At 42.3% G+C, this 23,452-nt stretch overlaps 2 protein-coding genes across 2 annotated transcripts in view; one reads left to right on the top strand and one right to left on the bottom strand.

Moving 5' to 3' along the window:
* The window catches only part of shtn3 (shootin 3), a 39,480-nt gene extending 26,970 nt beyond the window's left edge, over positions 1-12,510 (bottom strand). Inside the window, exons 1-2 of the mRNA XM_040120742.1 lie at positions 12,244-12,510; positions 3,658-3,718 (exon numbers count right to left, since the gene is read on the bottom strand). Coding sequence (XP_039976676.1) covers positions 3,658-3,718; positions 12,244-12,315 — 133 coding nt within the window. The 5' untranslated portion in view covers positions 12,316-12,510. The remainder of the gene's footprint in view (positions 1-3,657; positions 3,719-12,243) is intronic.
* A 2,370-nt stretch (positions 12,511-14,880) lies between these two features.
* gm2a (GM2 ganglioside activator) lies at positions 14,881-22,065 on the top strand. Its single transcript, XM_040120772.1, has 4 exons — positions 14,881-15,097; positions 16,292-16,444; positions 19,292-19,474; positions 19,936-22,065. The coding sequence occupies exons 1-4, from the start codon at positions 15,005-15,007 to the stop codon at positions 20,116-20,118; spliced, it is 612 nt and encodes a 203-aa protein (XP_039976706.1). The 5' UTR covers positions 14,881-15,004; the 3' UTR covers positions 20,119-22,065.
* Positions 22,066-23,452: the final 1,387 nt, after the last annotated feature.

Raw genomic sequence — 23,452 nt, 5'->3', positions numbered from 1 at the left:
TCAAGTACCTGCTGGTGAGCCAAGTCCCCCTCATTAAATCTATTGAAATGTGGCCATCAAATATGGAGTAGCAGGTAGAAAGGCCTTTTGAAGGATCACAATGGGTAAGAGTCGGCAGGAGTGGTAACCACCCCCACCCCTAGACCCCCCACCCCTCCACACACACACACACACACCCATCCTTCCCCCATGTTCTGCTGCTGTATAATTCATGGCTAGAGGTTTTTAATAATTCATGGGAATAACATGACAGGAGCGGCTGCTGTCTTCTCTGGGTAGAGGCAAAGAATGAATAAATGAGTGAATGAATGAAAGACTTCAGTGACGGGGCCTGAAATTAAAAGAAGGATTCGAATTTCTGTTGACTGAAGAATTTTAGGTCCAGTTTTGCTGTTGCGGACACTTTTCTGACATTCTAACTGAATTGGGGGTTGGAGTCCAACTAAAAGACTTGTCATCTATTTATCTTACAATTTTCCTCTTTTATTCCACCTTAATGCATACTGTGTTATCAAAGGCAATACTTCCACCATTAGCGGAGAATGGCAGGGTACGTACTCGAAAGTCGCCACAGTAATTCATCTGATATATAGATATAGATATATATACAATAACATTCATCAGCTGGACATATTTTCTCAGTTGGCTTCTCTTTCCTCAGCTCATGTTTCTATTTTTGTGTCTTCTCTACTGTCCACTGTTAGTCAGTAGTCAGATGGATATAAATTTCTCGCTTGCTAAGACACTTGTTCATGTTTGGGCCGTCATTACCGCTGTGTAACGCAGCTGCCATTGAAATGAACTACAGTGAGACCTCTGTGCACATAGAGGACCAACAAAAAAGTTTGCCTTGCTCAACTTTTGATGAAACAAAATGCAACTTCTTGCCCATATTTTAAATGGAAGTTCTATAAATAAAATGACAAAGCAAGAGATAGTTTGTACACAAGGTACTGAAAGCTCCCAAAAGTTAATGACGCAACACTTTGAGCATTAAGATCTTTCGTCAAGCAGACATCAGCTTTTTCCTTTGTATGTTAAGTTAGTGAACCACCATTTCTTTTCTACTATGAGCTCAACACGATTCGAGTACTGTCCTGTGGCCTGAAAGGTACACTACACCCAACGCTAGAAAAGTCAAAATTCTCAGTGCATTTAGAGATCCGCACCTGGTACGGTATAATAAAAAAAAAATAACACTCCAGCCTCCCAGCACTAGGTTAGATTTGCAGACTATCTGTCTTCTTTGTCTGACTAAAATTTGCACAAAGCTTGCATTTAATAGGGCAAAAAAGCTGAAGCTGGCTCACTTACAGCCGCTGTGTTCATATACCTATAACGCGAACAAGGTAGCTGTAATGTTTTCCCCACGATCCTCGCAATGGAGGATAAAATCCTTGCCATTGTAATAACCTTCCAGAGTTGCAAAATCCTTCCTCGTAATATTATAAGCCGTAGTGCAGTGTCTCGGTGTCTAATGAGACATCAAACTCATGGATCTGTTACTCACACTGGACCTGTGGGTCATATTCCAGTGTCACACCTGTACCCGAAGCAACTCCCTCCCCCACCAAGTCGGCCCCTTGTGTTTCTTTTTTAACACAGGGCTGCTTTTGTCCCTAACTCATTACTGTGAGGCTGCAGAAATTTAAACCGTCAACAACTGAAACGTCACACTGAGGTGAAGCTGGAAGTGGACACAGCCCTGGTTCCACACCATTTATATCCAGATAGTCTATACATACACATATACATGTACTATTGCACTGAATTATTTTAAAATGATTGTTTCCATGCACAATGTCTATTTTCAGACTACTCGATGATGATATTTCTCACTAAAAAGACTAAAAAGGCTGTAAAAGACTCTTTTATGTACACTTTTTTAAAGTTCTGTTACCTGGTACTTGATAATGTGGCAAACGCTTTTTTTCTTAACATTACCATTTTATTGGTCTGCATGCTTAGGCCTATATCCTAGCAACCATGCAACATCTGTCCTGGAACTTCAGAAATATAGTCTTCTGGCTAACTTTTGCGCACTTTCAGCAATGGTTATTAATTCACTCTGTCCCTGGTAAATAAACCAGTAAATAAAATGAATAAATAAACATTTGGAGACCGTGACTATATTTCCAAAGTGATTTTAACGTATTTCAAGAAATGTGCTGAGTGGTAGACTTTTACAGGCCTGTAATGTCAAAATTCAGGCTCCTGTAACAGACGGAAAGGGTCTCAACTCAGGTTTAAGTGATATTAGGAAAAACTTTTTATCCATATGAGTCTTTATCCTGCTGCTATGGAAGATGCTTTTATTTCCTCTGTGAAACAAAACTTGCCTCAGATCAACATGAAGATTTTCTCCTAAACATCTCACACTGCCAGCAACATCCACAAACTTTGATATGTCACGATTGATGAGGTGTAAAGCAGCCGACAATGCATTCTCTTACCTCTGTAAATAGTCATGACGGAAGCCAGGAGCTGCAGCGCTATCAGCCTCGTTTCTAACACTTAACTGGGTCCAACCAGAGGTTAAACTCCACAAAACACAAACACTCTTCTACAGTCGGCTAAATAACCTGGCAGTCGTCGTGGAAACGGGGAAACCCTGCCCTCCCCTGGTAAACACACCCATTCAGAGGATGAGGTGTCAGCGATGTCATGCAGACACAGGTGTGGAGGAAAGGTGTGAAGGGTGTGCGTGTGTGTGTGTGTGTGTGTGTGTGTGGGGGGGGGTCGGAGGTGTTAGCTGTCTGGTTGTAGGCAGGATGATGTGTTGGTTGGATTTGAAAATCATGAAACCTGGATAGGTCGAGGGGTTAATCTCAGAAGGCCTGTATACACTTTGTGTTTTAATTTGTGGTTTTAGCGCTAAAAGTCTAACTTGGACACTGTGGTCCTTTGAGCTAAATGCTAACTATGCTAGATAGCATATACTCAATCAGCATGCTAACATGCTCACATCGATAAAACTAACATGCTAACATTTGCTAATTAGCACTAAACACAAAGAACAGCTGAGGCTGATGTGAGTCTCATTAGTTTTGCAGGTATTTGGACATGAGCCAAAGTATTGTAAAGATAACAGATTAAAGGTTTGACCTGATGATGGCGCTACATGAATACAATGTATGGTTATACCAAATTTCTTTTCAATCTTTCTAAAAGTTGTTGGGACATTTTACTCCAAACTACAAATGTGGCACTAGTGGAATAATCAGATTTTCTGCAAACCATGAATGTCTGCACAAAATAATCTGCCAAACTATCAACTATATATTGAGATATTTAACTGATCAGGTGAAAATGGGTGTGCTGGTGGTGCTAAATGAAAAGTCACGGGATCGCCAAAGTTATGAAGATTCATTCTCTGAGGACCATGAATACCTGTATAAAATTTCATGGCAATCTATCCAACAGTTGTTGAAATATTTAAGTCTTAACCGAAGTGGAAAACACTGACTGACCAACAGAGAAATACTCAGTGCTGCACCACTAGTGTGGCTTTGCTTTTTTAGTTCATCCTTGTGGGGTAAAGTGAAACTTATGCGTAAGTGTCTGGGCTGTGTTTTAAAATAAACTTGTGTGAGTTTGAACAACGCCTGGTGTCTGATGATGGAGGAGTCTGAGGAGGTGGGAGGAAGCAAGACTCACCTCTCTTGATGTGTTTGAGTTGTCTCTCGGCCTCGTCTCTCTCCTCCGTCAGTCTGGTGCACTGCAGGAGCAGACAGCAAGGCCAAACCATTAGATCGTTTTCCACAACACACCGGATACACAGGTCACTGATACCAGCAGAGTACAGTTACACAAACACACTGTATGTGGTAGTCAGATACAACCGCAGACTGATTGCTCAGAGGACGGTTTACACGCTTAGCTGTCACAGAGCACCAGGGACAAAAAGACAAAAATGGTACCCGAACGTATTAGTCAATATTTAAAACCTACAGATGACGAGTCTGGTAATTATGAGAAAAAAAATATTTGATAGTTTATGCTGATAAACGTGTGATTAAAAAACATCCAATTAAAAACGTGCATCCACAAATTAGTGCTTCCCTACCTCAAATAAAAAAATTGTATGTTGGAATTACGTAATTTGTCGCCTAAAATAAAGAAACAGTTTCCTAGAAATTGATCGTGTTAAATGATCGTGTTAAGTTTTTGGAGCAGTAGAAGCTGACGTTGAGGTTAATGTTGAATAAAAACTTCTAAATGTCACTATACAAATGAATTATTTCTGCTACCGATAACACTAACTCAGTCACAACATTTTTAGTGCCACTGCAGCCACCTGGCCTCACGTTACCTCACATAAAAATGATCACAATACGATTCCATGCAGTGAGGTTTAAAGAACTTTATTTTGGGAGAAAGAGGGCACTAATATCAGATTGGTCCCGGGTATCAGTAGATGCCCTGAGCTGAAGTATCGGAATCTAAGAGAAAAAGTGGCATCACTGCACCCCTAGAGGTACAGACCTGGTGGGCAAGGATCTTTGACTTGAGGATTTTTGGTACCAGGGACACTTACGAGATACCATACACTCCATAACTGCCACATACAGTAACTCCAGTAACAAAACACCAGACAAGGCACAAAAAAATCCTGACCACCAGTTTGCTTCCATAGATGAGTTCTCCAGATTTTCAAATATGAACTAGTATGACGAGTACATTATGACAAGTATGACATACATTACTTTGTGCCATTTAAGGGCCCAGATATTGTGTATCGACCGCACTTAGTATCACTTCACCTCTACTTGTTCCAGTTTCTTCTCCACCAGAGAGGTGAAATCCCATGTCCCAGGTGTCAGTGTGCCAACACCTTGCCTTCACCTCTCGCCCCCGCTGTCAACACACCAAACCCCTAAGCTAAACCTTGTGGATGTTGGGCACCATGTGGAATTGTTAAGTTGACTGTATGAATTAATAATTCGTACAAATTTATTGCCCTATTAGATTAGAAGTCTGATTCAGGTCTGACCACACCTAACATCGCCTGTAAACACACCCAACAGTGGTGTCACAGTGTACCAAAACACAACCGGGATGGCACTTCTACATCACTGTAGCAAGGAGAGAAACCACTGGAGGTCAACACATAAAAAAAGATTTCCCCGTGGTGTCGAGTTGATTTTGTGTCACAAACCTAAACAGTATCCAAGGCCCCTGGTTGAGTAATTCTGAACTAAAGTGTTTGTATTAATATGCAGACTGTGAATGCATCATTAGACTATTTGTACTGTAAAACAGCCTCTGTCTATCTCCTCTGAAATTTTCAAATACTCCAGCGACAGAAGGATGGAAGGTTTGGACATTTTAGCAACTAACACTTCTCAGGTGTCTCAGGAGACTAGACAAAGTACGAGTACGAGTAGATTTCCTGCTCACCATCTACTCCATATAAACATTCATTTTGCCTGATCCCCCTCCCTGCTGAGGACTGCACTGCCCTTCTCCATTGTCTCAAAATGCTGCCCTGCCTTCCTAATAACACAGACAGCCCTTCACTTCTGATAACATACCAACTCTCTCTGCTTCTGCTGACATGGCGGCTGCCCTACAAAAAGGCCGTAACTACTCATTTTCACATCCACAGGATGTCAGTATGCCTTGTTGTGCTATATTTAGGATGAGCAGCTGTGGAAAGGCCGGGTTTGGATGTTGGAGGAATGAAACTTGGGTGACAGCAGCAGCTGCAGACGTCAATGAGGTTAACAAGTGCAAAGTCGCCATCAACACTCCAGGACAAACTTCATATTTACTCCTTCTGGGAGGAAAGAACAGGTTTGGATGAAACTATGGACAGTAAATCACACCTAAATCACAAGTGTTGTGGTGGTCACTTAAAACCGTGAACTTACTTTTGTCTTTCATCATAAACAGTGACCCCGATTTGTGTATGGGGTGTCCAGGGTCTGGAAGTAAAAGTCTAGTTCATTTTCTATTAGGTGACTAACTACGATTCCCAAGGTGCATTTCAGTGACAAACATCCAATCACAGTGACCTTGAAGGTTCATTACTGACATTGAAAACAGCAACTTGACAAAAATACCCTTCAACACAAGGTTCAAGTTCATTGATGCTTCTGAAAGTTTCAGCCAAATTGATTGTTTTGCAAATGGCACCATCTTGGATTTTGACAAGCCAAATATAAAGGTTGTGGGACCCATTGCGTGATAGTTTACGAACATCACAGCAAAAAGTAGCCATCCAAAACAGTGACACTAACGGAGAAACAAGGTATAAGTAAATGGAAAGAAGATGGACAGCGTTGAGAGTTGGACAGTTGAAGAATTAAGAACATGGAGAAGAGTAGAGTATCTGTTAGACCATGATTTCAGACCATGATATCCCCATTTCGTATATCTTGTTTCTCTGTTATTCTTGCTGTGCTGGACGGCTAACTTTTGCTGTGATGCTGCCAAACTATCCCACATTGCATCCCGCGACCTGCACCACTTGGCTTGTGAAAATCCAAGATGGCTATGTCATGACTTTCCTCAGCAGATGGAGTTGCTCAGTCGTCATGGGCATTGTTTAGTTATCTTTATTTAGCATGGAATTTCAGTCACTTAAGTCTGTGGATGACTGAAATTTCATACTTGGTTGTTATTTGTAGGTCCCATGAAAACAACTACACCGTCTCCCTCACAACTGAGCTCCATGAGATGTGGCCACAACAAGTAAAGGCACCTTTAAACCGTGCAAAACAAAGACAGGGTAAGTTTACTGTATGTCTCATTGTGCAGGATGGGTCTAATAAATCTGTGACTGTACATTATCAATTTGAGGGATGTCACATTGTGTGATCAATGTCTAGTCGTAGTGCGATGTTAACGGAAAAAAACATATGAGAGCAGATGCACGTCATCTGCTCGGGTCATCATTCTGAAAATGCAGCAAAAGTAATAAACAAGCTTTGGCCACAGTACTGACACTTCTATGCAACGGAAAACCACAAGAGAGGAGGAGAAGAGTGTAGACCTGGTCGTGGCTGGGGAAAAGTGTGGGTTTTTTTTACTAAACTTTCCAAAAATTGAACTTACAAAATTGGCCAGTGTATTCTGCATTGTTACATGTTGTATCCTTATTGGTTGTTTTTGGTGGTGGGTCGTAGCAGCAGTCGCACTGTGAGAATTTGGTCCTAAATTTTTGACATTGTCTGAATTTTGCTGTAGGCTGTCTTTGGTGGCTAAAGCTCCAGATCGGCCATTGGTGGAAGTTTTTCACAGAGTGAACTGGGACCACCGTTTTGGACTAATGACCAAAGGTTTGACCATGTTTCTCTCCTGATTGTCAACTTTCCTTTCAGATAGCCCAAAGTTTTTGCGCAGTGTAAAGGGGCTTTAAGTTGGACCTTGTGTTGTTAATTTTTTGTCAAACTCTGATCACGAAGTTTAAAAGTCTAAAATCTTGGTCGTCTTTCCGCTTTAAAGCCTTTCAAGCGCTTTAAAGCGGAAAGACTATGCGCATTCAAGCTATGCTATTCCAAGCTCTTCCAATCTACAGAAACACTTTGAGGATGGTCAAAAGCTGTGTCTGGGGGGTACATGTTTTGCTAAGAAACAGTGTCCTGATTGTGTAGACTTTGTTGTTATTATTTGTCCAAAGCCTACAACAAACAGTAGGTCGATAAAAGGTGCAGACACGCCCCCATATCACTGACTGAAAATTGTCCAACACAGCAACAGTGAGTAAGTGGGAGATGGAGATCAATTGAAACTACAAAGCTTTCACTCTCAGAGATGGAAAAACAATAAAATTATTTGAGTCCTCTGCTGAACCAAGTATCTCTTTCTGGTGAACCCTTCTTAACCCAGCCGTCCTCTTTTCCTCTACTGTCTAATCTCAAGTTAACAAGAGAATTACATCATCTAATTTATGACCAGACTTGAAGTTATTGCTTCTGTTCTATATAGGACAGATCTATACAGTGTCCTTCTGAAGGACCACAGTCATTAATGGAGTATCCGCAATGCTACTGTGCTCTGCGTACACTTCATTTAAAATTGTAATTGGAACTCTTAAAGCATTACGTGACCTCCTGAGTAGCCAAGATAACAATAAACGGACAAAGAAAACTGTCCCTTTTGGGTTCAAACAACCTTCAGAAGACAGCACTGACTGCACGTCCAATCATTCATTACATATATAATGAATATCTCCAAGTTATTTTAGTTATTCTGGAGCGACGCAATGAAGAAAACTAAACAAAATGGCCCCTATAAATGATGCAGACTCGCCATGGTCCAGTTGATAACAATCCGACCGCTGCCGGTTAATCAAAATCAGACTGATAGTGTAGCAGTTGCTGCTTCTTAATCTTCACTTTTTTTTATCCCTTTGATTGTGCCCCTTCCATCAGGCCAATGCAGTGATGTTAAAAATGAGAAGATGAACACAAAAGGCTCCCTCATTCTGAGTTTTCTTTAAAATCAACTTATGGCAAATAAGAAATCTAGTCAGAAGTTTGTCTTCACAAGTGGTATGCGAGGTACTTGAGAGCGTTAAGATTTAAAGTTGGACTTCATACACACAGTAATTTATCAGTGCATACAAAATGTTTTTAACTCTGAAGCAGAGTTGATGCAAGTGTCTCACCCCAGCTTGGACAAAGAGGGAAGACAACACGTGACCTGTAATTAGAAATGGTCTTATTTTAAGCAACTGTTGACGGAGGACCCGACAAACCAAGAGGGTGGAAACCAGGGGAGAGAGTAAGCCTGACTCACTCCCACCAGTCTACATGGTGTAATCAGGTGGTCAGTACAGGTGGATCTCCCCGATAGCCCAACTCGGCATAACAGTCTCCTACAAAGGACTGAAACACATGAAAATTCGAGATCTGAATTTCTAGGCCGAATATGTCATAAAAGACCAACAAGTCTCGTTTTACCTGATTTTTAAATGTATTTGATAAAATGCAGCATTTTGCCACAGTCTGGGAGACACAACTGATGTGTCCTCTGTGGCCTTTAGTATCACTCGGTGCAGGCCCGTCAATGGCTTAATGATGCATTCGGGCAATCTGTGGCCCGTTGTAAAGCCAGGAAAACCCCAGACCAGTGACCAGTCTGTATTTACCAGGTGTTTGCCTTCAGGTGGTCATCGGTCAGTCACAGCAAAATTTAAAAAAACCTCAGGCTGGACAACACAAATTGTTAAAGACAAAATGCAAGTTATATTTATAGAAAGTGATATTAATATGAGTGAAACTTCATAATAAGTACAATAAACTCATATCATTGACCTTCCTTGTGTTTACCACTGGTGCCACCCGATAGGGATGTAGGTATTACCTACTACCTATTACCTACCAAGCCGTTATTTACAGATAAAAAGGACAAAAAGGACAAAAGGACGCTCAGCATCCAGCTCCATGTCTCCTTCAGCTGCAGGAGGCACTCGGCCCACTTTCTCCCAGCTCTACCTGCAGTCTCACACACCGTCAGCTCAGATTTCCCTGAGGAGCACAGAGAGGGCAGCGGGTTCGCCGGCGGAGAGCAAGGTAGTGACGCTGCCAGGGTCAGCGGTCCGATTCCCCGCGCCGCTCAGCGAGTACGGGGAGGCACGATTACACATTTCTTTCAAATAAAAACATAATTCCCCACTTACTTGTCAGATCTGTACAGTACAGGCAGACCTTTTCTGCTGAGACGCTTTTCTGCTAAAATCAAAATGTAAGCAGCTGCATTTTAACGGTAACACACTTGCCAAGTAGCTTTGCTTTGTAGCTTTCTTCTTCTTTTACAGAAAATATTTATAACAAAATGACGACCAACACTGATATGTGGTTTGCAGTTCTTTTCAGTCACAAATGTCAGCAAGTACAGTAACAATTAGAAAAACAAACGATTTTATGACTTTTTGCTTGTCAGCTAAATGCTTTATGCTAGTTCATTAGATTAGATATATTTTTCTACTTTTCTTGTGATTGTTTTGCACCAGCTGGTGTTCAAAATATATTGGAGCAAGCACATTATTGAATGTGTTATTGTATTGTCACCTTTTTAAGCTCCATTGGCTATTTGCTAGCCAAACTCTATAAATTTTAATTTAGGTTACTTTAATTTTTTTTTCTAAAAACCTTTTATTATTATTATTGATTAATCTGCTAAAAAAATATTCTATATTAATTAATTAATCTTCTGGTCCACAAAACAGAAGGTACTCAAACTGCTCATCACAGTTTCCTAAAGCGTAAGGTGATACTGTCAAATTGTTTCGTCTGATCAACAGTCCAAAGGTAGTCCACTTATTATCATGTAAAACACCGAGAGGCAGAACATCCTTACGACTGAGAACCTGGAACTAGCGACACTTTGGCATTTCGGCTTTTAAAAAACGACTTAAGCAACTGATCAATTATCAACATTTTGGCCAGTCAACGTTCTTCCTGTTGACTGATCGACTGATTCATCCGACGGATAACTTAGTCTGTATTGCTTTACTGCAACGGTTACATTTCAGCAACTTTTCATGTGAACCCAAATACAACTAAGGCCATTTTATGTAGCAGAATAATAAAAGATCAAACGTCCACTCACGAGCTTTCAACGGCATTTCGCGGTCTTCATTTTGTGAGTGGAGCTGGCTCAGGTGTCTGATCCCCTGACGTAAGTGTGGACCTTCGATCATGTGGTAACAAGCAATTGTGGTGATCAGGTGTCACACGATGCCACACCTGAGCCAGGTCAATTTAGTGAATGAAGACCATGAACTGTAGTTGAAAGCCATGGAGGCTAGTACGTGCATCTTTGAACTTGGACTATTTTTGCTTAGATTGTTACTTAAATATTCATCAAAGTTCAAGACAACAGTAACTCCTTGATATTCAGTGACTAGAGCAAGGCATTAAGAGGTTAAGGGTTGAATTCCCAGTGTAAGGCAATGGTTAGATCAAGAGCGTCCCTTTCTGTAAATGAAGGCCACTGGGCAGAGCAAGGCACTAACGCACTTCTACAGTCGAGGGTTCCAATCCTTAGTAACTCAGTGGCCAGAGCAAGAAACTAACATCAGCGTGGATAAGATTTCATTATTATATCATCGTGACTCAGCTGGTGGAGAAAGGCAGGGTCAATGAGGGGAGCAAGGCATTAGCGAAACACTGTGACTGTTGTGGGTTCAATTCCCCAATCAACTCAATGTAAGAAATAACAGAGCAAAGCATTAAGGGGTCAGGGATTAAATTCCCAATTTAATGCAATGAGCAGAGCAAAGAAATCCATTTTTATATATGTACGTCAATGGGCAGAGCAAGGCATTAACACACTACTAGGGTTGGCGGTTCATTTCCCGGTAATTTGGTGAGCAAGGCACTTACACCAACATCGATTAGATTTCTCACTGTTGAACCCAAACGGTAAAGCAAGGCCGGGTTGCAAGTTCCATTCCCTCTTTGTCATTCAATGGGGGGAGCAAGGCACTGACAAATCCTGTGAAGGTTGAGGGTTTGGTTCCCCATTTAACTCAAGGAATGAAGCAATGCACTGCAGACTGCGGGGGCAGGGGTTGGATTTTGGCCTTGGGGTCAAAGGGTGGAGCCAGTAAACACTAACTGGATGGTGTGTTCAATCCCCTGTGTACCCTAACCCGCTAGAGCAAGGCACTACCACTAGAAGGGGTCTGGGGTTCACTTCCCACCGTATCCTCCCTTTGCATTGGGGTGTTTAGGCTGAAATCCTCCGTGAAATTACCGATCTGAGGCCGCTGAGGGCGGGATGCAGGTTTTTTGTTTTCACACCTAATTGAATAACCACTAAGAAAAATGGACTCAAACTATTTCTGCTAAATATCAGTTCAAACCTGAGGCGAGGCTTTGTCTCACTATTAGAGGCATGAAGTCAGACATCACAGCCCAGAATAAAACTGTCAGCCTCTTTACGCCCAAATACAGATGAAAAGCCCATTTACGAATCCTGCAGCTTCCCCTTGAAACCGACGGAAAATGCGGCTGTAGCATCAGCTCAGGGTACAACTGCTTCTCTCCGCTTTCACGGCAAGAAGAGCGACAGAAATTTAGGGAGGGGTCCGGCTCTTTGATGTCTACAATAACCTCCGAGAGAAGCCGGCCGGCGAATTATCCCGGCAGAAATGAGCCTGCAAAATGTCCCCTCTGCACCGGAAAACGCACCGAGGCACCTTTCCCGCACCTTTCAAGTGGTTTACATGCAGAATCAAGCCGACCGGAGGGAGTCGGTTGAGCCGTTTTCTGTCTGTTAGCGGTTTACCTCTGTTTGCATGTGCGCGTCCCTCTCCTCCTCGCAACCCTCCATCTGCGCGGATGACGAGCGGGGAAGCATCTTCAGGTCTGTTTGGAACCAAACTGTGTTATTCGCAAGAAGAGAAAGCTACACGGGGCTATTATTCTAGCAGCACGTGTTCGGACCCGAGCCCATTATTGTCATTAGTATTCTTTTTTTTCTTCCAAACACATGGGATGGAGAAGAGCTCGGTGCGCCGCTGCTGCAGGCGGACAGGATCCTCCTCCCCCTCCTGCTCCGTTCACCGTCAGCATCATCTGGCTCCCCTGAACCCCTCCTCCCGCCTCCTCCTCCTCCTCCTCCTCCCTCCTCGGCGCTGCGGGCAGAGTCGGCGGACCAAACCATTTGTGCATGCGCGTGGAAAGATGTGATGCTAGAAAAAGAAAAAAAAAAAAAAAGTTCAGCCGGACATGAACAGGAACTTTACGCTTTCTTCTTTGTTTTGAATCTTGCCTGCAAGTCTTCAACTTGGCCCGAGCATTGGGACACTTGTACTTTAGTCAATTCCAGACACTTTAAGGCCCCATCAGGGGAGTCAGGGTGCGTTCAAGTGCTGATGGGAGAGTCCGACCTGGGGTTTGTCACATTCAGTTCAATTTAGTAGCAGTTGAAAATACGGAAAAATCTACCAAGCCAGAGCCATTAACTTATTTTTAATATGGACCTATTGTCTGTTTTATTTTCCTCTTTTGTCTGTTTGTTTTTACGTCTTTTTCATGTCCTGTGTCTACATAATGGCCGTGTTCCTAGCCTAGCATATAGCAGGCTACCTATAGCTTTGTGGCACAGTTGAGCTGTTACATTGTTATCATTATTACTGACCTATCATCAATCGATCAATCGATCAAAATGTACTCGTACGCCACTTTTCACACACAGTCATCTCAATGCACTTCACACACGTGTGAACCAAAATAAGGCTGAACATGAAGGAATCCGTCATACGCATTTAAATACATATATCATCATCATCATCATCATCATCATCATCATCATTTGAATCCTACCTCAGGTTACAACAGACGCAACGTCAGCGTGTGTCACACGTCACATCGCACCCCGTTCCTCGCGCAGCGTGACGCTCTCAGGCGCAGACTCAGACCAACGTGTGTTAGAACCTGCTGGGTTGAGCCACAGATCCGGGGTCAGCCGCAAAGGTCAGGCTCTGACGCTGAGCTCCGCAGACACGGTTCTACAGTGGAGTGCGTGCGTGCGTGCGTGAAATGTGCTGCGCGTGCGTGCGTGCGTGCGTGAAATGTGCTGCGCGTGTGTACGGCGCAATAACTGTCCGGCGGCGACATCTAGAGGCGCCGACATGCAACCACAGGAGACTGTCGGCCATTTCCGTCATTATGTGCCTAATAATAACAATGATAATAGTAATGATGATAATAAACAGAACGATTTGATATTATTATTAATAAAGAGACTCTTTGTTACACTCAGAAGCACGTAGTAAAATATACTCCACATGTACCTGTATCAGTAAAAGGAAACATATGCCGGGGGAAATGAGACAGGACAGGTGGCTGTTTATATTCAGAAGAAATACAATAATGTGTGTGAATAGAGGAAATCGAAGAGGAAAAGATAGTTCTGCTCTTCGTTTACCTAAACAGTGACTGAAGTCTGATTTTCTCTCTGACCATACTGTATGTCAAAGGACGTGACCAAAAATGATACACATTGCAATATTTGGCTACTGTCCAATTGCCCAACCATGAGAAACTCTACCACAGATAAACACATAACTAATCGATCGAATATAAATAAATATAAAAATACAATTGTGGATAAATTGATTAAAGCAAATACACTGACCATGATAATAATAAAAAAGAATTACTGATTCCAAGTCTGAGCCGTGCACTGACCCAAAAATAAAATAGGAAAATTATTAAAATATAAAATCAACACAAAATGCTTTTATGAATAGAAAAATAAAGGCAAAGTAATTCATAATAAAATAGTGAATCATTAATATCAATGCATCCACTGCACCCCCAGAAAATAAAAATAAAAATAAAAAAAAAAAAAAAAAATATATATATATATATTCATATCTTATTCATACAGCAATTTTATTTCCTTAACTAACAGTCAAAATATTGGTGTTATCCACTTTTTGTTTTGGACTACAGGATTTCTTTTTAAAAAAAAAAGAAAAGACTATTGGGATCAGCCCACAAAACACACTTAAACACATAAGTGTAATAAGTGTGGAGCCAAGGAAGCGGCCAGCTCGACCACACTTTTACCCCAAACGGCTGCTGTGGAGCAAGTTTACATCGGTGTCAACCATTTCTCCGTTTATTGACTCATATTCACAACACGGCAACACTGTGCTCGCGCTTTCAATCCCTTTGTACTTGTCTTCACGTGTCGATTCGTCTGTTTATTTTACGCCTGTCCGGTTTTACAGCCGCTTGTTGCTCGTGCTCACACGCTGGCACGTTATGTAACGTCGATTAACAAATCAATACAAAAAATATTAACAACTACAGTCGGAAGCAAAAGAGAGTGTAACCTAAAGAGGACAGCCGGTCACGTGACCTGACGCCGCGGTCACGTGACAGACCCATCCGGCGCGATAGTAAACACGGAAGCGTCCGCGGCAGGGAGAAACGCTCGGTCCGCGCTTGGTCTCATTCTAACGGCTCACAGTCGCCGCAGCGGGTCTCTCTGGTCCCCCGGGCCTGTGTCGGCGTCTCCGCTGAGAGGGAACGGGATGGCTAAGTCGGCGATGTGGTCGGTGACAGTGAGTCTGGTCGTGGCCGTCGCTGTGTCTCAAGTGAGCGGCAGGAGAGTCGCCAACGCGCGGGTGAGTCTCGCCGTCAACAGGCACCGGCGGCCGCAGCCGCAGCCGCAGCACCGCCGCTACCTCCGTAACAATCCGCCGGTGCGGGCTGATGTACGTGCTTTAAAGTGTCCTACTGCAGCCTCCCGGTAACATTACGGAAAGATAACCACTTCAGCCTCTCGTCGACCGGCCAACAAGTCGATTAATAGAATGGTCGCCGTCGATCGTTTTTAATGTAGACTAAGCCGTATTCAAGTTCCCCCGGGGACCCGGAGGCTCGACAAGAGCAAAACAAAACGTAACGGAAATTAAACCGGACAGTCCCGAGCCTCCTACCACATCTCGAGATCTTCCAGCCCACATTAAATCCATTACCATCTTACTGTTAAACAGACCTCATCGATTCCATCTACCGAAGAAGACAGTGAGGGGTGGTAGAAAGCTCTGGAAAAGGTGTTGTTAAGGTAATGAATCATTTATCAAGCAAAAGTTTTTTTTTTTTTTGGACCGTTGGTTGGACAACACAAGAAATTTTAAGAAAAACCCGCTGCACTCGTTTTTTCAATATATATACAATATATAGATCAAACAATAAATCACTAAACCAGGAGAAAAAAATACAAACTGGTGCAGTGATAAAACATTTGAGCAAAAATATTGAGATTTTTACTTTCTTTCTCTCATACTTGATGGAAATGAAAGTCAACTTGCTGAGACTTGCTTTCACGTGATCATTGCAGCAAGTAGAATAAACTTTATGTTTACACTTTTAACATTTTTCAAAAACAAGTTCACAATGTGCTTTAATATTATAAGAACATGATAAATAAATAGTTTATGAGAGAAAATATGTAGTTAAAATAATGTGTATATATATAAATATATGTATGTGTGTGTGTATATATATAAAGATAAAAGAACATTTAGACGCAAATTGAATTTAAAAAAGGTTGTAAAGAGAGTAATAAATTCATGTTCCTATTTTTATTTTGGTGATTACAAAGTCCACACTGTGTTGATAGCAGACATGTGATGGATCATGTCGCTCGGGTTTCAAGTGCGGACAAGTGGATTTTCACCGACATGGTTCTTGAATACTCTGATAAGACTCGGACTTGGCACAGTAATGTGAAGTATCCATGTATTAAACGTCCAGAGAGACGTGAAACCGCCGGTTTTGCGTTGACGGATCTGTGGTCTGTGTGTTCCGTACAGATTTTGGGTTTTGACTGGAAGAACTGCGGGCAGCCTGATCTTCCAGCCGTGCTGAAAACTCTGACCCTGTCTCCAGACCCCATCGCCATACCAGGGGACCTGATGGCCTCCGCCTCTGGGTCCACATCTGTTGAACTGGCCGCACCCCTGGCTGTGAGTACGACTTCCCGTGTTGTTGTTTTAACGTCAGGCCGCGCCTGACTGCCTTCGACTGAGAAAATCCTTCACACTTTCCTGCACTCGTCTTTGTTAAAACCCACAGCTCAGTCTTTAAATAGAGTGAGATTGAAAGGCGGAAATGTCAGCAGCTGGTGAAGAGATCATTAAGTCAGTGGTATTCGACTACCGGAGATGAGGGAGCCTAAACACAGTATTATTAAAGACCGGTTTCAACTGTCTTGTGTAATGTCCCGTGTGCAAGTAGTTTTCGGTCCCGTTCTGCTTTCTGGAGCAAACCAGGCGTGTCTGGACCTGCTGCTCGTCCTGTGAGTTTCATGTGAGCAGAACAGGCTGCTCACATGAAACTGAACAGTTTGGCTAAATGAAAAGCGAGAGAGGGGGGAAAAAAATGAGCTTTTGAGGATATTTCATTGGATTAACAAGGATAATAGTGTGTCAACATGTCCTAAAATAATCTTGAAATCTCCAAACTTCTGATCTCTAAATTGACTTAGTAGAATGCTTCACGTCTTAGATTAAAGTTTAGTTTAAATTTAGTCTCATAAATCTTGCGAGTTTGTTGGCTGCCCGGTTTTTTTGGTGAGGATTTAAACCAGTTAAAAACGTCCTCTGATGCGTCAAACTGTTTCCTTTTCTTTCAGCCGGAGTCACCTAATCGGTTTTATTTTCCAGGCTATCTGGCATTTAAAAGGTTTTCATTCAAGCCCCAGAGAGACCGGGAAGAGCTCCTTTCTTCTTCCGCAATGAACATTAAGCAGAGAGGCTGAAAAGCAAATTCTTTTTTTTTTTTTTTTTTTTTGAGGGGGGCTACGGAGGCCTGGTAATCTCACTTCTGTCTAACCCCACACCCCCAGATTTTAATTTTAACTTTTCAAACTCGTGGCCTTCAGATCCAACTGGTGCTGAAACAAGCAAGGACATAGTCCAACGTTGGATTTGATTTTACGTATCTACTTTAGATCACCGAGCCAACGGGAGACAATGATATCTGCTCTAACATAGTTTAACTCGAGTAAACAAGGAGGACATGTGTCTGATAAACCCGGTGCGAGCCGGACTCTGGGTGACACGGCACTGCCCCCGTCAGCAGCCGGCAGAGTCAACAAGCGGCATTGTGTCTGTGAAATCGAACCGGATCGGGCTCTGACAACTGTCGGACATGCTCTGATAACTGCTACTCAGACACGTTCAACTGCGGCGAGCGTTGCTGTGTTGAAAGACGTTGCGGTTTGATTGTTTTGATCAGAATCAGTCAGCATGATGCTACGAATGAGAAAAACAGGGCCCGGGTCGAAAACATTCACAATAAGTTTATTGAGTCATCGTCCTTTCTTTTTTTAAATTACTGGACAGAGATTAAACACATCATACATTGTATTTAAAGTATTTGGACACAACTTGACAAAACAATTGGCTGGCAAAGTGTTTTGTTGAGTTTACCTATAATGAAATGTGCCATATAAGTAAAATGGTCCTGCATTGCCTTTACAAAGGGGGGAGGTTTGCAAAACTGAGTTTCTATAAAAATTTCTCAACACAAGTTTATCACAGCTCAAAAATCAAATACCTCTCTTTGCATTTGCTAAGCTCCGACCATGAAGCGTTCGGTGTTTTTACTTCATAAATGACTAAAAGATCAAGATTGTAATGAATGCAAGTAATTCTGATGACGATTGAACATGTCGGTCTCATGTCTGAACAAGAACCCTGGTCACTTTCACGTAAGAGCCGTGACAATCTCACAGTGTCGGACTTCGTAACATTTCCGTATCAGTCTCAAGAAAGAACATTTCTGGAATACATGTATTATCCCAATCGTTGCTTCTTGTGCTAAAAAATCAGTTTAACAAACTAGGAAACACCGTGAGAGAGCCCACTTTAAGGGCAAAAGAGGTTAAAAAATAGTAAGAGTCAGGCTGGAACACCCTCCTTATATTTTTCCTTTTCATTCGTGCCAGATGTTGAATAACTGGATATTCTGAAAAACACTTAACATACAGCATGTCAGCAAATAAGAGCTTCCATAAAAACAGGGCAGCAGAATTCGCTCTCTAATAATTTGAAGGAGGAAACCGATGTAAAAATGTATTAGCGGATTAGCGAGCGTCCCTCGTGCACAAGATGGTCATTAAGGCGTCGACGGCAAATTGAGTGCTGACCAGTCTCTCTCGCCATCATCGGGGCCTAGTATGTGAAGCGTGGTCGGTCTCTCTAATCGCTGTCAGTAAACCGTAATATCCGTTTTCTCACAGGACTTCCTCAAAACTCTGCAGAACATTTCCTCTCTTTTGTTCACACGTTACTGTCTAATCTCTTACATACATCTCTTTTCATACAGTCTTGTTCTCGTGTTGTTCCACTTCTATTTTACTTCTATCTGTTTAGTGCACCTTGTGTTTTCATTCATATATTATATATGTATTCTACGGTAGTACTAGAGATACTCCCCGTTTTTGCTCCATAGATCATATGTAATACTATTTTAAAGTCATTTCTATCCTCGTTTCGTTATTGTTTTTAACCTTATATTTAAGGAAAGCTGCACTGAGCATCTGTGTGTCACAGGATTTGGTTTTGTTCAAAACTGTTGTACCTCCTCCCGTCGTCTGATCTTATTTATTATTTTTGACGTTCACCATCTTCGTCCAAAGATAAAATTGGAGGTAACGGGATCTGAAGTCATTGCCTTGATCTGTGACACATCCCTTTCTCACTTCTGTCTTTTCCGCGCTTTTTTTTTTTTTGGATGAAGATCTTGTCAAAAAGCTTCCAGCCTGTCCACCTGAACCTCAAACAGTCTCTCTGTTGTCTCCTCATCAGTTGAATGTGACCCTGGAGAAGGAGGTGGCCGGTTTCTGGGTGAAGGTCCCCTGTGTGGAGGAGTTGGGCAGTTGTCACTATCAGGACGCCTGCGATCTTCTGAACCAGCTGATCCCACCTGGTCGGGACTGTCCTGAGCCGCTGCACACCTACGGACTGCCCTGCCGCTGCCCCTTCAAAGCTGTGAGTGTGCTTTGCTGAAACCCAGCGACCACAGACAGCTTCCTAGCGTGGTTCTCCACTGATGGTAGAGATCTGGAGAAAGAGTCGAAGCTCTGCTGGTCCCTTACACTTTACTCGCTATCGAAGAAATGCCTGAATCCCCCCGAGGAACACGAACGATTTGTACAACTGTGCCACAGCTCAAAGTCAGACTCATGACCGCTAGATTAGGGTCATTTAGATCAGTCACGATGCTGCACCGCCACGCACGGGGAAATGCCATCAAACTACACATGTCTTCTGAATTCGGTTGTAACTGTAAAATGTATTTTTTTTTGCATTTTATGTCAATGTTAGGAATCAATAAGAAATTTTGGGCTTATAAAAAGTAATGCAAAGTCTATGGCTGACCCAGCTTGTATCCAGGATTTTCCCTCTGTTTAAACACCGTTTGACCCGGACCCTCCTCTCTGTCTCCTCAGGGCTCCTACTCTCTCCCCCAGTCAGACTTCTACCTGCCCTACATGGATCTGCCCTACTGGCTGACTAACGGGAACTATCGGGTCCAGGGAGTCCTGGGCAGCCAGGGCAAGGAGCTGGGCTGCCTCAAGCTCGCTCTCTCCGTTCAGTCCAGCCGAACGACACCAAACAGTCTGGAGGTTTGAGGTTTTGGTTCATCTGCACGTTAAAGTGATTGATTGAAAATTGGGAAGCAAAAGCAGGAGTTGCACAAAGTCCCGGGGCTGATAAACCACGCAGAGGTCTGTAGAAAAGTTTTACTGTCAGATGACAGTGAGAAAAAAGAAGATCACAGACGTGTTATACATTAACTAGCAGGCAAAACCACAACAGGCCAAACAGCACATTAAATTCAAACAGAGTTTATAGAATCCTTTAACAATGCAAACAAACGCCCTCTGTGCAGACACAAAAACTTCCGGTCTTCACTCAAAATCACGGCTGCTTTTTGCACGAAAGTGAAGCTTTTCCGTTTGTTAAGATCCATCTGAGCCATCGAGCCACAGCATCTCAAGGTGCCATTTCGTAAGCATAATGAGACGCAAGGATGTTTCGAATGATGAGATTTCATTGCAATTGAGAAAAAGTGACGGTAATTCTTGATCGGCAGATAAGAATTTCATTTTTAGTTTCTGTTCTCCATTTTCTCCATTTTCTGTTCTCCAAAAAACAGAAGAGAATTTTCCTGTTTCTCAGGAGTCTTTTTTCTCATACTTCTGCGATGAAGAAGCGAAAATGTCCTTTATTTCTTCGGCATAGTCCTCAGTCTCTTTGCTTGTAGGTTAAACACGGTTTGACATCACAATCAGAAACAACATCCCTTTGTCATTTTTTTCCAAATAGGGCAAACGATGTTTATGTATAATGTATATACAGCAGGTACACTCAGTTCTATGCAACCTTATTCACAGGGAGAGAGTTCTGTAGATATGATTTGGATCATAAAGCTCGGAGGAATCTGATCCTTTCACCAGCAGCACGTTGCTCCTTTATTAACCGAGGGAACAGTTTGTCACTGTGTGAATTAACAGCGAGTGCTACTGCTGCTGCTGCTGCTGTGTGTGTGTGTGTGTGTGTGTGTGTGTGTGTGTGTGTGTGTGTGTGTGTGTGTGTGTGTGTGTGTGTGTGTGTGTGTGCGCGTGCGCGTGTGTCTTCTCTGCCACTTTCTTTCGCGCAGGGATATTTTATCTCACGTCGACACTCTGAGGAACACAACAAATATTGAAAACTTTGAGCTGCTCTCGACACGTTGTCCGATTCACACAAGCAAAATTTAAAACCTTTATTCATCCTGTGAAAATAGGCAGGAAACCGGTCTCTTGGTGGAAACCACCACGGTTCCGTTTCATTTCTGTTCATCCACAGAAAAAAAGAAAGTACATCAGCAATATTTGTCTGAGTTTTTCAGATTAATGGGGAAATGTTGCCAATAACCCTGAGGAAGCTCCTCAAACGAACTTATGGGGTCAAAGACTTTGAATTGAATGTTTGGCTTTTTTTGAACATTTGGTTTCTCCATTTAATTCAATGGAAAAACAAATGAAGCTTCTGCTAGCAGTTCTGTGTATTTTGTGATGAAATGCTCTTTCGCTTTGTTTTACATAATAACACCCTTCACACACTCCTTCGTGCTTTTTCATCTGTGAGCGAAGCTGCCAGTTGTTTTAAGAAAAGTGCTTTGGGTTCTTTGCTTCAATCGCTACATCCATTACGTTCGGGGAAGGGGTTTTTGATTATCGGGTGGAAATCGGAATTATGGTACTTTTATCTTCAATGAATTTGACTGTGATTTTCTTTTTCAATTTCCTCCATCTGTTTTTTTTTTTTTTTTTTTTTTTACTGAGTGCCTGATTAGGTTTTTTGGAGAATTACTATACAGTATCTAGAAGTAGCAGCGAAATGACGAAGAGATAAAAATAAAATCATTAAACAGCGATAGAGAGAGAATTGATACGTGGGAGTTAAGTTTGATATTAGTTAATTATGACTTTAATTTGCCTGAAGGTTTCATTTGTTTTGTACCACGCTAATGACATTTGATAATGAAATCATGCTTGTAATTCATTACACACAGTGTACAGTTTTTAATAAACTTCATCCAATAAATTTTGTATTTTTATTTTTTTCCCTGTGGAAACACACAGATTGTTTGATTTACGGTTCTTCAGTCCTCATCATTAAAACCTAAATTGCTCCCACATGAACCCAGAGAAGATTCCGCCCTGGTAGGAAAAAATGCTTATTTAATGACTAAGTTCAGTGAATAATCCTCATTTCCTGTATTCAGTTCAGTAAAACTGGACACGTGTAACGAGGACACAAGATAAAGATAGTTCATTCACATTGTGTGAATAACTATGATACAGACTGAAATCAAGCGACTACGCAGTCAAAGTGAGTAAACGCTGTTTGATTAATAATATTTTCTACCAAGTCCCCCAGTTCTAGGCCAATGATCCTTAATACACAGACAAGGAGACCAGGGACTTTTTTTTTATGGCCGAACAGTGAAGTGGGCTTGACGGGCAGAATCGGGCACCAGAGCTCAGTGTAGTGGTTTGGGTTTCGCTGCAGAAGACAAGGCCGAATGCACGGATCCTCTCAAACAAGCAGGAAGCGAAGCAAAACTTCAAGACTGCACACAAAAATATTATTATTGATAATAATAAGGCTATTTTATATGAACTTTTTACTTTTGAGAAAATCAGATCAAATATGTCGTCAGATTTATTTAACATCAAGATCTGATCATAAACAGGATGGATGCGTCGTCAGTGGAGCTCTTACCATCGCGCTGATCCTAAAAGACTGAAGCACAGAACAGCCTCGATCACGACGAAGGGGCAGTTTCACGTTTCACCACAAGGTGGCGGCCCTTCCTCTGAAGAGCTGGCGCTTACAGTTTTCCACTGAGCCGAACAGCAGAACTGCTACCACCGCTGTTACTGCACCCACCACCAGTACTATCGCTGCTTCGCTACATGAAACCATGTAGTGTGAGCCATAAAAACAGCATCAGGACCAATAGCACACACCAGCTCTGTAGTGGGACAGTTCTAGTCCTTTGTGATTTATCAAGTTTCCTCCTGCAACAAGCCTAAACCCAAAATTAGAAAAAAAAATGACCACACACAGTCCTGGTTTCTTTACGAGGACAAAGACACTTTGGTGCAAAATCAGATTTGGGGTCGTTGCAGCAGTGAATCTTAACAGGAAACGGCAAAGAAAACAGAAAACAAAAGGAGGAAAGCGACAAATCCAACATAAAGTGGACTCGCACAGTTCGACCTGCTGAAGAACCGTGTGAACGCAGTTCTACCTCTCTTTTCACTGAAAACGTAGAATTTAAAACCTGCACAACTGTGGCCTGAAACAAACGAATATGAACCACAGAATCATGTGAGAAAAAAAAGTGAATCCAACAGAAAGAAACACCGCAGGCGTGTGTTCAGCCCCTGACTACGAAGCCGGTGGTTTCTG

The sequence above is a fragment of the Xiphias gladius genome, chromosome 23 (genome assembly GCF_016859285.1).
Source record: "Xiphias gladius isolate SHS-SW01 ecotype Sanya breed wild chromosome 23, ASM1685928v1, whole genome shotgun sequence".
NCBI lineage: Eukaryota > Metazoa > Chordata > Actinopteri > Istiophoriformes > Xiphiidae > Xiphias > Xiphias gladius.
The sequence above is the reverse complement of the archived record's forward strand: the minus strand, read 5'-3'. Positions and strand labels throughout refer to the sequence as shown.